Source organism: Urocitellus parryii, chromosome 4, assembly GCF_045843805.1.
Source record: "Urocitellus parryii isolate mUroPar1 chromosome 4, mUroPar1.hap1, whole genome shotgun sequence".
In the NCBI taxonomy this organism is placed as follows: Eukaryota; Metazoa; Chordata; class Mammalia; order Rodentia; family Sciuridae; genus Urocitellus; species Urocitellus parryii.
In genome coordinates, this window is record NC_135534.1 from 57,498,947 (window position 1) to 57,516,736 (window position 17,790).

General features: G+C 39.1%; 1 protein-coding gene across 1 annotated transcript; it reads right to left on the reverse strand.

Moving 5' to 3' along the window:
* Positions 1 to 9,534: 9,534 nt before the first annotated feature.
* On the reverse strand, positions 9,535 to 16,782 carry LOC113176538 (interferon-induced very large GTPase 1-like). Its single transcript, XM_026381007.2, has one exon. It carries the CDS (start codon positions 16,780 to 16,782, stop codon positions 9,535 to 9,537), a length of 7,248 nt encoding a protein of 2,415 aa, XP_026236792.2.
* Positions 16,783 to 17,790: the final 1,008 nt, after the last annotated feature.

Sequence of the window (17,790 nt, forward strand, 5' to 3'; positions counted from 1 at the left end):
TAATATATGTGTTTAAATCTTCCTGTTTCCATGGTCTAATGATATCTCTGCACCAATGATTTGCTTGGTCATAAGCCAGTTGTTTTATTAATGGCATTGCTTGTTCTGTATTCCCAAAACCTCTGGTAGCTGTTTGAATAAGCCTATCTACAAATTCAGCGTAAGGTTCACTAGCTCCTTGTATTATCTTAGATAATTGACCTTGTAAACCTCCATGTCCTTGTAAAGTCTTCCATGCCTTAAGTGCATCTACAGCAATTTGTAAGTATACACCAGGATCATATGCAAGTTGTTGCTGCCGATCCTCATAAGGTCCCTTTCCTAACAACATATCTAGATTTCTCTGAGGATAACCAGCTGCTGCATTTCGCCTAGCCGTCTCCTTGCAAAATTCCTCATTGGCAACCTTCCATAACAGGTATTGTCCTCCAGTTAGCACAGCTTTACAAATATTAGCCCAATCTGCTGGTGTCATGTTTAAGTTGGTAATGGATTCGACCAAGCTTACAGTGAAGGGTGCTTGAGGACCATAGGTTGTTACAGCCTCTTTTAGCTCCTTCACTGATTTGAAATTTAAACCCTGGTAAATTCGCTGCCCTCCTACCTCAAATACAGGGCATACTTGAGATCCTGTCTCAGGATCCCAACTATCAACTGCAGGGGTTGGGAGTCTCTTAGCATATGGAGGTGTTGCTGTTGATTGGACACTTATGCCCTCTGGTGATAGAATGCTGTTAGTAGCAGTCTCCTGTAGAGGTGGTGCTGTTGGTTGGAGACTTTCGCTCTCTGATAGAAAGGTGTTATTAGCAGTCTCCTGTTGTAACTTTTCCCCTGATGGCTTTTTCTGCTCTAAACTTCCTTCCTCTGTCTCACTAGCTCGAAAGACCTTCTCTTGTACTCGAATCTTTTCCTGATTCTGACTAACTTGAGAGACCTCTTTTACTTGAATCAATATGTCTTTTCCTTCCTCTACCTTTGTCTGATCTGAAGGCTTTGGACTAAGCATACTAGATACGTTCGTCCACAATGGCAGTGTGCCAACTGGCAGAGTCCCTGGGTTGTTCTTTTCTATTCTTTTTAAATCTTCACCATGATGGTTCCATTGTGATATATCTAACAACTCCTCCTTAAAAAGCCATGGGCTATATTTTTGTATTATATCAACATATGCCCTGACTGCTCTTGATTTTATTGGGAAGCCTCCTTGCTCTAACAATTTACTTAACACTCTTTTGGTTTGTTTTTTACTAATTGCTGATCCCGTATTTCTACTATAATACAACCCAGCAAGATAACACCAAACCAAACCAAGTCAGAATGAAATAAAGTTGGAACAACACAAAATCATTATAGCCTTTCTATCCTCCTGACATGTCCATCCGTCCTTTCTCCCTATCTGTTCCTCACAAGCAAATAGTTTTTCCTCGGTTTTTCTTCCGTCTCACTCATCTCCAGGGACTGAAATGTCCATCTGACCTTTCTCCCTATTTGTTCCTCAGATGTGAGCGGTTTTCCTTCCGTCTCACTCATCTCCAGGGACAAGCAACTTAAAAGAAAAATGAAGCAAAACAAAAGAGGAAACTTAGAATGGCTACCCATCCTCTCGCCCTGCCCTCAGGGGCGAGCAGTTTACTTACCCTCAGTTGCTCCCCGTGCGAGCCACCAAATGCCGCAGTCTGGCTGGGCACAATTCAGGAGCCATTTGTCAAAAGAAACTAACTTTATTTTTAGAACTACAAATGCCAAGCAAAACAGCTCCAAAGGAAAAAACCCTCAGAGCCCAACTGCCACCACTGGCTTCCACAAGCCTCTCCCCACACAATCCACTCCACCTCCCCCAATCCTCCTGCTCTTGAGGCTGATTGGCTGGGTCGCGTGGGCGGAGCCAAAGAAGTCCCCCAATGAGCAGTTCTGTAGTCTGAAGGGCAGGGAAACAGCCCAATGAACATCACCGCAGAGGAGCCAATCAGCTAGATGTTGCTGGGGCCGCTGTGAGCCAATCATCAGCTGGCAGTCTGAAGGGCAGGGAAACAGCCCAATGAACATCACCACAGAGGAGCCAATCAGCTAGATGTTGCTGGGGCCGCTGTGAGCCAATCATCAGCCGGCAGCTGGAAGTTTGCTGGCAGCTGGAAGTTTGCTGGGGCCCCTTTGGCTGTGGCTCTCAACACAAATCTAACCATCAACCTCTTTTATATGACCTGAGATAAAAATGACTTTTATATTTTTCACTGATTGTAAAAATTATGGCACCTAAAATTACATGAAATTTCAATGTCTGTAAAGTTTTATGGGAACTCAGTCATACTCATTTGCCCAAATATGGCATATGATCTGGCCTTTACCGGAAGAAGTTTGCCAACCCCTGGTATAGAATCAGGAAAGGAAGTAATTTGTTTAATAAGTGGCAAGGTGCTCAGCATTGCTGGAGATTAAGGTACATGAATAACAAGGAGACAAAAATGAATCTCAAGGAATATATTACATTCATATTGTATGCCTTGCTGAAACCCCAAAATTTCCTTTATTTTTTCTGATCATGGTTCTGAGTATTCTGACATTTACTGCCAATGTAAACAAGTTGCCAAATTCATTACCTACCAAATTCTTTAGCCAGTTTAAACTTCAATTTATCCACTGGCAATAAGGGAGGATAATAATTATATCTAAATCATACAGGTGATATAAAAAGTTGAAAGAAAATTCATAGCATAATTGTGTGTTGTATTCTATAGTTAGCAATGTCTGGAAACATTTTTCGTGCCCTTTCTGCTGAGAGGGGTAAAGGTACCCAGTGGTGAATCATACAGTTGCAGCTAAGCGTACTGTAAGACACTGCACATTCCCTCTCAACAAAGAGTTGTCTGATTCTAAATGTTAATATTGCTTAGTTGAGTTATCTTGGGAGTCTTTAACCTCATTAGGCACATTATCACCACTTGATGATGGTGAAGTGCCTTCAAATTTCATGTATCTTCAACCACAAGTCAGATGATTGAAATGGGTATCAAGGCAGGAATGTATTGGGATAAATTTTGTAGATTTAACTTAGTGGATAGAAGGGAAGAATCTGTACTTGCACCCATGGGTGTCTCTCAATTCCACAGGATGATGAAACTTTAACTTTTCCATGAATAATTACAACCTGGAGCACAAAGGACCATGACATCCTCCTTCTTTTAGTTCAGTATGTTTTCTCCATTTCACTCTAAGGAATGAATTTTCCAATACCTACTGTAAGGAAAATTAAAAGAGACACAGAGACAAGATGCAGAGGCAGGAAAGATGGCAGGATGGCAAGATGGCCAAGATACCAGCTTTATTTATAACAATATATTACATTAGGTCACTGGTATCAGTAGTACATTATTCCTCATTGTGTCATTAGGCAGGTTACAGAGTTAGCAACATTATGTAGCTTATTCCTCAGTTACATAATATGGTTACAATGTGCAATGTTAGGAACTTTGTGTAGCTCTCAAGAAAGTCCATTCTTTAAAGTTAACTGTTATGTGGGCAGGTTCAGGCTCAGCAGAGCTTGGTGAAACAGGAGCTGTGTGCCTGAAGTCAAGTTTGAGACTGATAAGACTCTAACACAGAGTCTCCTCATACAGGGCATTGCTACAGCAGGTAGGCATTCTGTGTTTTTGCACAGAGGTTTTCCTAGAAGCCACACATTCTGTGTTTTTGCACAGATCCTTCCTAGTCACTAAGCATGCCACAGTCATGAACCATCAGAGCCCACAATCCCAAACAAGAACCCTCACACCCCCCTCCAACTACTAATTTGAAGGCCAAATGGAAAAATATCTATTCTTCTCCTCATTAGTTTTCCTCTTTTAAAAAAAAAAAGAGATTATCAGTTTTCTATTTACTAATTATTACTGACTAATGAGTGGCTCATGTAGCAACTGTGTCATGATTCTCTCTGCTCTTTGCTTTCCTGTCTTCTAGTCTATTCTGAAAGGCTTTCATCCTCTCTGCTGCTGTCTTCATACTGGTTTTTGGAACAGAATATTATGTAGCCCTTATTTTCTTTTTTTCAGTTTCTTTCTTATTCACAAACCCATTGTTCAAATCCATCTGCATACAGCAATCTGTACCAAGGCCTTGAATGATGCCACAGTTTCGTTTTTCCAGAATCAGATGTTGAAACAGCATGAAAGATATTTCTTAGTGGTAAACACTTACGAAAGAAGGGAGAGTAATAGGACTTGGCAGTCGGAGAAACTGAACTGTGGTGCAGGCCTCAGAAAGCTTCCAGGACAAGGCAGAAATTCTGGAGTGAGAGGAGTGTTAGAGTCTGTAAACAAGTCAGGATGGCACCTGGCATTTTGCCAGAGAAATGTTAGAGTCTGTAAACAAGTCTGGATGGCGCCTGGCAAAATGCCAGAGGGAGTGGTTTGTGAAGTAACGCCAGCAAGCCATTAAGTGTGGAGATTCCTTATTGGTTGACTGATGTATCTAGTTTATGCTAATTAAGATAAGCTGTGTGGAATGTATAAATATCACTCTGGTCCTACAATAAACGGCTTCCACTCCTGCTGTATCAACGTACACAAGTTGTTCGTCACCCCCCCTCCCCCGGTTATTTTGCTGCAGCCAGACTGTGGCAGTGGAGCCCATCGGAGCACCCTTGTCAGGCCAACATGGCAGGGCCTCTGCGACTCACTCAATCATGGATGCAAGCTGCTCAGGAGAGCCTGACCCCAGGAGAAAGGCTCTCTTCAATTGAGGCAGATGTGACAACTGATGAGTGGCTGCTTCCTTTACTCCCCTCATGTGGGCAGCAAACCCTTCCTAGAAGAAGGACCTGAGTGGTGCACTTATGTTCCCCCACAGTGGAGATAATGGGAATTACAGGGTAAAGCAACAGATATACCTGATAGTTTTCTTGGTTCAAAGGAGAAGCAAAGGTATTTAACAATTAGGGCTGTTGTTTCTAGAAGAACATTATCAGGTTCACATTTTTTCCCAATTTATGTAAATCCCTTGCATTGCATTAAAAATAATTATTTGGGGGTGATTGGCTATTGTCAAAAGAACCTTATAATGCTCTTACTCAGCCTTTCTTCCTTCTGTTCCTCATACATTTTTTCTTTATGGTTTTTATTATATTTTTTAATATTCTATTTAGATAAAATAAAGAGAAAACAGTCAGACAAACATATTTAAAACATTACTTGGTTCAAAATTTGAAAGTTGGATCTCAATCTTCAGGAAGTTGCAATTGAGCCTTGAGTGGAGACCTCACTGCACTTCATTGCAGTAATAATAATGGCACAATGATTTCTATTAACATGATGTTGTTCCCTGGTACTACAACCAACTAACAAAGGAACATATACCAAGAGCCAGGCATACATATTATTTCCAAGTCATCTTCACACCTTTATAAGATACCAGAATTTTATAGAAGAAGCACATGAAGCAGACACATGCTGACTTATCCCAGGTCAGATAGCTAGCAAAGTGATGGGGTCTTTATTCACATACATATCTAAGCAGTCTTGATGCTAAGTTCCTGCTCTTAACTACCATAGCAAGCTAGCATTCCCTAATAGTCAACACTTGATTAAATCCACTAATTCCCTTCTTCATCTTGAATCCCACCTCTTCTTGAGTCCTCTCTCCATTATTCATTTTTTTACTAGAATAACTTCTAAAACAAATTGTGTACATGCAAATTTATTTCTCAGGCATGAGAAACCTAAGATCTATCTAAGGCATGGGGAACCTGAGATCTATTTCACACTGACAAAAAAAATTACAAAATTGACTTGGTTGCCTTTGGTTAATTTGTGTTTGGAATACATATAGCTATTAATAAAGTACTGAAGAACTTTGATATTCTGAACTACATTTTGAGTTATTAAGTATTAATTAGACATTTTAAAGACTATATTATCAAGTGTGAGTTCCCAAGGAGGCCATGTTGAACACTATTGTCAATGAACATCCAGTGAGACTACTTCATCTATTGGTGTGCTTCTAGTAAAATTTTATTCAAAAGCAAAGGAAAAGGGAACCTGGGATAGACAGCATGACATAACAACTGACACTTACTCCATGTGTAGCATTGTCCTCCATGCCTTGTAAGTAGCCATTCATTTATTAATGAGAATCCTATCATTGCAGTGTTATGATGCCTAAAGACACAGGGGCTAAATTACAAGTCCAAGTTCACCCAGAAACCAATACTACAATGATAGCACTCTTGGTTTTCATCACAAACATATGATATAGTATAATACAAAAAATATAATGTAATTTAATACTCTTTATTGCCTCTAAACTCATATACAACAATAATAAATGTTTGAATAGCTTGTTTAGAATTTACTGAAAGTTGGAATTGAGAGAATAACCATTCTCTCAATGTAAGAATAAAGGTAAGAATAAAATGACAATTATGCATTTCACAAGTCTATCTTCAGTGTTCCAATGAAAACACCCCAAAATTTAAAGGGGTCAATTTTTAGACATACCACATTCTGTAGATGTTATTGGGTTCATATTATCTGTCACTAAGAAAAAGAGATCTCCTGAAAAAATCTTGAAGCAGTTTTCCATTGTATTTTATGTAAATCATTTTTTATTCAGTTTGTTTTTAATTTTTATTGACAGATAATAAATGTACACAATATGGGGTACAATTTGATTCTTTTATACATGCATAGATTGAGGAATAAGCAAATTAGGCAAATTAACATATCCATAACTTTATGTACTTATCTATTTTTCGGGGGGGGGTTATGACACTTAAAATTCACTGTTTGCAATTTTGTATTGTATAATTCATTAAGCATGATTATTTTAATTCTACTTTATTTTAAGATTACATTTAGAGAAAATAAAACACAGACTGAGAAAAGAGCACTACAAACTCTTATGCAACTCATACTTGGATTAATATTGAAAGCTTGGACTTGCTTCTTACAAGTGAGCAGACTATAAACACAACCACATTTCAGTAAGATAGCAATAATAATAATGATAATAATTAGCATAGTTACTAGTCACCTGGTTTTATAGATCACCAGAATTTGTCCTCTTCTTTAACTGAAACTTTCCCTTTTGACCAAACTTTCCCCTATCCCCCACCCTGTCCTCAGTCTCTGGTAACCTGCATTCTACTCTCTATTTCTATGAGTTCTCATTTTTGGAGTCCACATATAAGTGAATAACTTACATCCTGTCATGAATTTCCATACTCTCCTAGGTCCATTACCATCCTTGCTCCATCTCTATTGGCCTTGTGATTCCTTTACCACGCTACTTGGCACCTTTGCCTTAATGACTGGAACATCTGAAATCTGCTCATGTGGTGACCCCCAATTCCTTTTTCTCTGCTCCTCACCTCAGTGACTGAGGCTCATTCTGCTACCCATGAAAACCCTACCCCTACTAACCTTGCACCTATTTAACTCTAATTTTGTGACCTTCAATCAGACCCAGTGCTCTACATCTTGATGTTCTCATCCCCACTGACTCCTCTCCCCTGCTCCACTGTTCCTGAGGTCTCTTCCTTAATGAGACCCAAAATACTAACACTATTATCTCTCCCATTTCTGACACCAACTTGATTATTTTCCCTAATTGTATCACAGAAAACACCATCTCTACATAGTCATCTTCTTTTATTCTAATTTACCTCTTCCCAATATTTTTGTTATCTCTCTAGTTTGGCCTTGGGATTTCATGAAAGAATCACACTGTTAACATACCTGAGGAATTTATTAGAGGCCTTTTTACTTTTGCAAAATATTTTTGGCTTTAAAATCAAAAGTAATATATGAGACTTATTCGTTGAAGGCTATATTGATTCATTCAATATAAAAAGCATTCAGCTAATGTCAATTGAACATTAAGCCTTTTCAAAGCTTGCAGTGATGAGTGTGACAGGCACCATGTTGTGCAGAGCTTCTGTTCCCAATACTATATCAGGTTGATCTCATTAAGAGATCCTCCCAACTCTCACCAAGACTATTTTTTCAGAAAAAAATCATTCTGTTCAAGAACACCTATATCCTTCACAATTTTTTTTCAAGACTTCTGATACATTTAATCCCAGCAACCTGAGAGGCTGAGGCAGGAGGCTCACAGGTTGCATCTTAATGAAACTCCATCTCTGAAATTTAAAAAAATAAAAAGCTGTAGTTGAGTAATAATGTGCTTCCTGACATGTGTAATGCCAGGGTTTAATCCACAGTACTACAGCAAAAACAAACAGAAAACTTATGGAGATTCTAGTCAGTAGATTTGAAACTGATAATATATTTTCCTGTGGTGGACAAAGGTGATGGAGTCAGCATTCCTATCTCTCATTTCTGAAGATCTATGTTGTTTAACTACCATGGCTTTGGTCATGTCTTTTCACTGTCCATAGATAGGTAAAGCCTGCAGCAGTAAATGGAAACCAAAGGGTATCTTTATGTCTAAATGAGGACATTTTCTTCTTGCATCATCATTATTTTAAATCATCAGCTTTGAGAACTGAGCATAAGGTATAGGTTTGTAGAAGGGGGATTTCCCTAGCACACAAAAAGTATAAGGAAGCAAAAATATGTCTCATTGTAGATAAGCACTCCTATGCATTTTATACATGAAGTATATATTTATACATGAAATATAAATTTGTATTAAATGTGCAAACCCAATTAAGATTAATTAATAATTATGAAATTTTTATAAAAAGTAGATATTTTTTTCTTTAGGGGATGTATTTATAATCATTAATGGCTTTATCTAATTTGACCTTGTCCACAGATTTGATGGATAGGATTCTATTTACATGGTTATCATTACACTTGTGAATAACTCAACTTTTTGTAGCATGACAAAGAAGTTCCAAGAAAACAGAAAGAAGAGAATGTTGATTAAATGAAGCAGTTATTTAACTTCTATTTCCTATGTTTGCCTGATAATGTTTCCTGACTTGATGAAGACTTTATCTTTGTCAAGTCTCTGGTTTGTTCTCTGCTAGAGTAAAATATCCCTATAAAATACTATACATGGGAATCATGAAATTTCCATGAATGCTTTTGTGTTTAAGGGCGAGTAAATTTTCTTCATGGATTGAATGAGTGAAAAAATTCAGTGAAATAGAGAAAGTTTATTTGTAGTTGCTTGTCAAGACATGTATATTAGTTCAACAGCCATGCAGTTACTGTAGAGAAATTTGTAGTATCATGAAATGACTTAAAATTTTCCATATGAAGATGATTTTTTCTGAGGTATTACATATTTTAAAATATGTAGAGCAATATTTCAAAGTAGGAACTAGATATTTGGATTTTGTCATATGCTCCTATTTTAGTAATTTCTTTCTAATCCAAATGGAATTGAGGCAGAGAGATATCAAGTGTTTTTCCAGGAACTCTTAAATTCTTGAATTGATATTTAATCACTTTTTAAGCATTTTCATTTCAAAGTGGAATATGTAAAGCTCTAGTTGTAAGGAGGATATGTTGTGAGGTTGCTTGGTACTGTGACTTTGTACAGATGCTAAGGTATTTATGTGGTCATTGAAGATTATTTTTTCAAGTCATTAAGCACTTCCTGCTTAGTGATTTTGCCCCATTCATAGGGGATTTGACCGTTATTTATAAATTTTAGCTGATACTTTTCTTCCAATTTTGTTCTGAAATGACAGACAAACCATTTCCAGTATGGCTGGGTGGATGAATCTGGGGTGATGCTCCATGTGGCATAATCCCCTCCTGCCTGCCGATAGTTCTTATATGGGATTTTCAAATCATCTCTCAAAACAAGCAAACAATCACTTGCTACTAAACTAGTACAACAATCAATGACAAAGTGGTCTGTTCTATACCATTTTTCTCCACGGACAGCCTGAGGACGATGAAATGGAACACTGTGGTCTCCATCATGTTCAGGAATTGTGTTTGTACAAATTGCATTACATAAGGGACACTGTTTCCAACATCCACAGAGATGTTCAGAGAGGATTTTCTCAATTTCAGGAACCATTTCTTCTATAGGCATACTTGACAAGTTCTGTTCCACTTTCTTCATTGCAGGTTCCAAACCTGCACTCATGGCTTCTTTGAGAAAATCCATATCTTTTATCTCTTGGTGCTCAATGTTTATCAAATCTCTTCTTGGGAAAATCAAGTTGTTCCCCAGGTGATCACAGAACAAATCCAGCCACCCAGATGCAGTGCTGCTTCTGTCTTTAGCTACTGCTGTGGATTCATGAATGGCAGAGAGGATGGTATACTTGATGTCCTCAAGACTTGTTTTGAATAAAGTCTTTATTTTTTTATCTCTGTTGTCTGAACAGTACTTTTTGGTATAGTTCTCAATGTAACTGCTACAAAATGATTTTGGATTGTAAATGTATTGCCAATAATTTTCAAAATTTTCTTCTTCTGCTAGAGAGATGAGAATGTGTTTCTCCAGGTTAGACCTGTTTCCATTGAATGCAGGGTAGGAGGTTCTTATCTCCCCAGCTATTCTAGGGACCATTTTCCCCTGGATGGTAGCAGAGACAGCAGGAGTGAGCTTTTGCCACAGAAAATCAACAAAACATGTGATAGAGGTTGCACCTTGGCAGGAAATCTTGAAACTCATGAAAAAATCATCTTTCTTTTGTTCTAGATATTTTACAGGATCATTTGCTCTTCTAAATGCCCAATGCCTTTCCATAAAATCCTGTGTTGCTTTTTGAAATAAATATGAAGATAATTCAATGTTGTATTCGCTCGTAAATATATATCTATTCTTGGTGTGTTCAGATTTCACTTCCTCTTCTATTATTCTCAGGATTTGATGGAAGTCACTTTGATCATAATCACGTTGTTGATTCATAATACTTTCAATATATTCATTAAATCTTGAAAAAATACGATCAGTAGTCATATCAATGGACACTTTATCACAGTCCTCTAAACTCTTTGTGAGAAAGAAATATTCCTTACACATCTTGACATGTTTTCCAAAATCTAGCTGAAAATTCTTTCCAATATTTCTCTTTAGTTTTTCTACTATGTTTTTCTCTTTTCTGAAATGTTCCAAAAGGATGTGTTCAGCATCCACATCAATTTTAGGCTCTGTGGCTTGAGGGAGATTTGAGGACACTTCACAAACCCATTTTCCCCAAAGTTGACTGAATTTCTCATATAATTCTTCATCACTCAAAATTTTACCTTTTACACTTAAAGCCAAGTTTTGGCTCTTCTTCAATAATTCATTTTCATATACACTCTTCTTCTGTTCTAGTTGTTCTTGATTTTTTTTGAGACTAATAAGTTCATGGGCTTTTCTCTTGGTGTCTGAAATAAGTGAATCTTTAAGGATTAGTAGCTTATTTTCAAAATAGGTTTTCCATTGGACAAGTATCTCTCTCTCTGGGTCTTCAGTAAAATATTTTTCAAGTACTTGCTTGATGGTTTCATATTTCTCTGTAACTGGACACTCAATCATGCTTGTTGTAAGTGTCAGAATTTTTCTATTCTGAATCTGATTGTGAAGCTGGTTCTGCAAGTCCAACATGTGACTCCGGAGCTGCCAGGTCCAGTGGTTATACATGGTTTCCAGTTTGCTCATGGCCATGACCTCTCGGGTGTTTCTGAAACTGAAAATGAAGTTCTCACTTACCAGGGCTCTCCATAAATCTTGAACTCTGAAGTTTACATCTGATATCTTCATGATGCTTCCCCTGGATTCCTGTTTGGCAGTTAAAAGAATTACACTTTTCAGTTCCTGGACATTGAGGCTATAACGAGGATTGGGAGGGGCCATGGGGGGATTGCCATCCCAAAGGTGAGCAAAGTAGTACACGTGAGTATTGACATCAAAATTGATGACATCACTGAAGTGAGTGACATCTGAGCATTCTTCTTGTTTAGCAGCCAGTGCTGTCATTTCATCTAGCCTCTGCTCTAACCGCCTTCGTCCTTCTGTAGTTTGGTCTTTAGCTGTAACTTCTCCTACATTCTGATGTATGAATATGCACCTGGGGGAAATTTTCACTTGTTTCATCCTCAGAAAGGCTTGGACTACTATCTGTAGGATGTCTTGCATTTCTGATGGATTCTCCCCAAATATATTGATCAGAGTCAAGTTTGCAAGCCCAGTGACAAAGGTGGCTAATTCGTTGTCCCAGTTCTGGGATTTGTTGCTGAGTTCTGGGGCCCGAAGTCCTTCTGTGTCTACAACCAGCACAAAGTCAAAGCCAAGTTCCTCTGTGGATGTCTCCTCTACCTTTAGGAGCTGCATGTAGGCCCCCTTGGTACACCTGCCTGCACTTACACTGAACTGCAGCCCAAAAAGAGCATTTAGTAGGGTGGACTTCCCAGAGCTCTGCAGGCCAAGGACAGAGAGGACAAAGAGCCGTTTGTCTCCAAGTTTCTCAGAGAGCTTGTCAAAAACAGCTGCCACCCACTTTAGGGGCACATAGGAAGCATCTCCATCCATCAGCTCTATGGGGACACCAACTATCATCAGGTCTGCAGCAATTTGGGGTAGGAAGAGAAAAACTATATCATTTGTGGAGGAAGTTTCTTCCAGAGCTTCATAGATCTGACCAACCTCTCTGAGAAATTGCTCAATTCCTAAGGTATAGTCACTAATCTTCTTTTGGCAGAGTTCCAAAGAGTTCATGCTTTGGGAGCTTTGCTTTTCTGTTTTCACAATTGACCACAAATGAATCAGTTTTTCATGTAGGTTCTCCAAATGCTCTTCAGTCAACTTATCTAAAAACACACTCATCCATTGCAAGAAGTAGAGTGTGGTGTGTGTTTCTGAGTAGCTGTGGAGAATTTGAAGCACAGAGAACATTACATCATTGAGAGGAAAAGCTCTTTGTACCTGTTGTTGCCGAATTATTTGTTTTTCTGTCTCAAGCTCACTCTTGTGTTGTTCAATGCTTCGGTTTCCCTTCTCTCTCAGATGGTAAAGTTCTTTGTCCTTTCTACACCAAAGTTGCCACAGTTGTCCCTGAAGCGGTAGGAAGGTTTCCTTCACCTCAGACAACTCTGTTTCTCCTAAAAGAGCCATTATAATCTGTGCCTTTTCTTTGCCCTCCTTACAATCTCTCTGGTCTTCATCAATAAGAAATCCTTGCTGGCGAGCAATTTGAGAACAGTCCTCTAGGCTGTGAGCTGTGTCAGAGAGCTCTAGCAAACGTCTGATGGTAGTTGTGAGCTCCTTTGTTAATTCTGCCTCATTTCTGTTCCTCAGGCCTATTTTCACTCTTGTACCAGAACTACTGGGTTTGGATTTTTCTTTGTCATCTAGCAAGCAGATCAATGATCTTGATGACTGACATAGGTCACGGACAATTTTTTGGTTTTGTTTGTTGTCATCAGAAGCTGACATGAGGACCACAATGAGAGAAGAGACCTCCTGCAGGAAAATGAGCTGCCTTTTATGTTCCTTTGCATCTCCATGAAGATTCATGAAGGTCACACAGTTGTCAAACCTGTCCTCCACTTCCCCTCCAGGCCAAAACCAGCAGATTTCTACCACGCCTCCCATCAAGAGGCAGTCCTTGCTGCTTTCTCTGCAGTGTCGGTGGAAAAAGACATTATGTTTACGTTCACTGAGAAGACAGTTCATGATCTGAGATTTGGAAGCAGACAGGCCATTGCCCACCCTAATGAAGGACACAATGGGGGTGGAGACACAACACATCTGCTGACACTTATGACTCTTCTTCCCATGTGGTGATTTCTTTTCTTGCTGCCAACTTCTCCTAACTTTTCTGAGAGACCAGAGAGAGAATTCGATTTGAGAAGTGCAAGGATTTGGCACCAGGAGAGGCAGGGCAAATTGACAAGTAGAAAGTTTGGTCAAAATATATTGTCTGGCAAAATCATCTGCACAGTGAAAAATGGTCATCTGGATATCCATGGGGTGAATGTGGGGCCTTGACTGAGTTCTCAAAGGATCAGTGAGAGTATCATTATCTTCAACAAAGTCTTCATATGGATCAAAACCCTCATATTCCTGATTGAAGGCACTTGGAGAAACCTTAGATTCTATATTTCCATAGTCTTTAAAGACAAGGTATCTCAGTCCATAATCCAGCAACATTAGCTTCTGAAGGAAATAAAAGGGAAGTTCCTTTTCAGAATTGGGCTGGGTGTTGTAAAGAGAAGTCTTGTAGATCAGATGAAATTTAGCTTTACTCATTTTTTTAGGGTAGTAATGTTGTAGGCCTAGACGCTGGAGTAAGTCTAGGAAGGCTTCATTTTCTATTACTTCATTTGTGTTATTTTCATTAATATCTGGTTCACAGGGCCATTTCTTTTCATGGAAAAGGCTTAGTAGCTCTCTTTCAACGTCATCCCTTTTCAAAGAAGAGATGGTGGCTTCATAATCTCCATCAATGAGTAATCTCAAGTTTCTTTCTAGGTTTTCCCAATCATGATCTTCTTCAAATTTAGTGAGGACATGTACAACTTCTTTAGAAAATAATTGTCCCATGTGTTTTATTATAAATTTCATGCGTTTTGTCTTCTCTTCTGTAGATAGAGCTCTTAATTCAGCTGTGGCTGTCAGACCTGTGAACACCAGGAATGCATGGGCCCTATAGCTGGAAGTACTTTTGAGCTGCTGGTATTCATTAAAGGCAGTTTGCATTTCATCCAGTAGGAAGTTTAACTCACCAGGCCCCAGGAGAGGCTGAAAAATATCGCTTCCCACCTGATATCCTGCACCAGCTGCAATGGAAAGTAGCAAGAGCTGTGTGTCTGGCTGCTCTGTTGCTTGCAAGTGGCTCAACAAGCTGTTGAGAGCCAAGCAGACCTCATATGTGGCCTTTCTTTGAGCTTCTTCTACTTCTTCTTGGACCTTCACTTCCAGGAATTCTTCCTGTGTTTTTGTTAATTTTTTAATGAATTCAGAAAAATCGGAGATGTGGACTTGCTCTTGCTCTGAATCTGACTGTTTGATCCAGTGCATAATGGAGTGAGTCTGAGGAAAATTTTCCACTTTGTAGATGTGAGGATCTAGAAGGCTGCACAACTGAATTTTAATATAATTTGTTTTACAATTGGTAGACATTTTGCAAAAATTGACGGTATTGACTAGAAAAGTCTGCAGATCCTTATCTGTGAGGCATAGGTTAATCCAAGTGTCATTTCCTTTTGTTTTTTGACTCAGTGTTTGCTTAAAATTTATCAGCTTTTGAAGCTGTTCTTCAGGATCAGAGACTTCCCAGGACTTTGCAGCATCTAGGAAAACTCTAACCTCTTGCCTAACACTCAGTATCTCCTCTCCCTCTTGGATCTGGGAAGCAAGACCAGTCAGAGCAGTGTAATTGTCTTTCAGACACTTAGCTACCTTACATGGATCTTTAAAATCACTTCTGTGGCTGGAGAGAATAATGTCCCAAATAGGCACCAGCTGGAATCCCCGGTCAATGACACACCAGGTTTGATTGCTGGCAACAAGGCCAGCTTTCCATTGAGCAAGGTCATCTGCTTCTGGTGGTCCACCTGTCTTGGATACAGATAATTGGAATTTGGTTTGGAGGTTTTGAAAAGTTTTGCTCTGAATAGCTGCTTTTGAATGTGAGTCTGACACATTCATACCTGCAGCAACATTCATTCCAAAACCATGGTAGCCACCACTTATGTAAAAATCCAGGGCCTCTATTGCCTGCTGCTTTATATCAACTAGGTGATAATTTTGGAACCCCTTTGAGACAGCCTTCCACCAGTAGATTCCTCCCAGGTGCAGAGGGCCTTGGTTAGCATGAGAGCCAAACCTGTGGAAGAATCTTTCACTCCAGTGTTTCAGCACCTGGGATTCCTGATGGTCTGTAGTCTGATCCAGAAGGTCTTCAAGGCATTTCAATTCCTGAAGAGCAGCATTGGACAACTGGAGCTGATCAATGGGGAAGTGGCAGGATGCCATGGGAGTGTATCTGAACTTGGTTGAGCAGAAATAAGAGCACTCAGAATTTGTTAGGTGGGTTTGCTTGGATTCTGAATGTTTGCTTTTATCCAGTTCAGTTTCTAAACTAAATCCCCAACCTCCACCCTTGGCTGAAGTAGTTAAACTGAAGCCTAAATTCTCCATAGACTGGGTGAACATGACTTCTTCTTGAGAAGATGTAAATTCTTCAGATTTCATCAATGTGCCCTGCTGAGGGCCAAAGAGTGAGAACTCCTTGGGGGCAATGAGTAGCTCCTCTCTCCTCTGTATCAGGTCCATGTGGTGGCAGGTTTTGTATATTCCCTGCAGGGCCAGCCCTCCAGATGCCCATCTTACCAGATCTCTATCTGGGAGGTTTGGCCTGTGGGATGGCATCTGCTCCATGGGACTGAGTTCTTTCTTCATGATTTCCATGACTTCCCTTAGGGGCTTTGGAGGCTTCAGCATGTTCTCTTCAGGGATCTCCATGGCTTGCCTCAGCTCTGCTTCCTTTCTCTTCACTGCCTCTTCCTGTCGCTGTCTACCTTCTGACATCAAGTTCCTCTGCTCTTTCACTGCTTGTTCTGCCTGCTTCTCCTTTTTTCTCTCCACTGGTGACTCCTGTAACTCTGCAAGACTATTTGAGTGGGACAGGTCAAGCAGCTTCTCCAGGGCCCTTTTCTCCCATGGATATTTTACCTCATATTTCAGCTTCTGGAGGTCTTTTTCTTTTAAATAACATAATGACTGGGCACAGGTCACACCCAGGACTTCCTTCAGCTTGATCAACCAGTACTCAACTTCCAGTCCCACTTCTCTGAGCATCTCTGGAAGATCTTGACTCCTTTTGCTTCTGAGGAGAGTCTCATCAGGCGTCTGCTCGCTTGTGTTCATGGCTATATGAGAAAAAGACATTCAGTTAGTGTTGACTGGGTACTGAGATTAGGAACTGTCAGCCACATGATGAAAAGTATGAATGTATTAGTAAAGCTAGTCTCAAAGTTCTTCTCAACTCCTGCTTTACTTATATAAAATACATTTTTATCAAAACTTTTCTGTGCATATTCTAGACATAATTGAGTGTACTGTCAGGATAGACTTTTAAAAATATATGCTATGGTGAATTGCAAGTTAATAGCTTGCTTTGGGCACTTACTACACAAGCTCAATTGCATGGAAAGTATGAGGCTGAGGCATGGAGTTTGCCAATATCCATGTGTTTCTAAGCTCAATTCTTATTTTTTCAAATAGTGCAATACCACCATTTGGTTATCTTTCTTCTATATTTTTCCTTTGAATTGTTTCATTCCTATCACTGTCAGTTTGTCTTAAGTTATATAATGCTTATTTACTTTCTTGTAGTTTAAAATGAACTTCTAATCTAATTTACACCTCTAACTTCTATATTTCATCTTCACCTAGTAAATATTTCTATTCATTTTATGAATAATTATTTATATATAGATGTCATCCAATTCTATGAATATAGCTCATGATGATCTCCTCAATCCAGGATTTTATTAGTGTCTTGCAGCCAATGACACTGCAGTGCATATGGTTAGATGGAAGATGGAAAAAAAACCAGTCAGAAATCTTTGAAATGAAGGAAACAATAAATCCAATAAAAAACTCAATAGAAAGAAGCACCACCAGACTAGATCACTTGGAAGAAGGAGCATCAGATAATGAAGACAAAATATACAATCTGGAAAATAAAGTGATCACACAGTGAAGATAGTAAGAAACCATGATCAGAACATCCAAGAATTATGGGACAGCATCAAAAGACCAAATGTAAGAGTTATTGGGATAGAGGAAGGCACAGGGTTTCAAACCAAAAAATGCACAATCTCTTTAATGAGATAATATCAGAAAATTTCTCAAGCATGAAGAATGAATTGT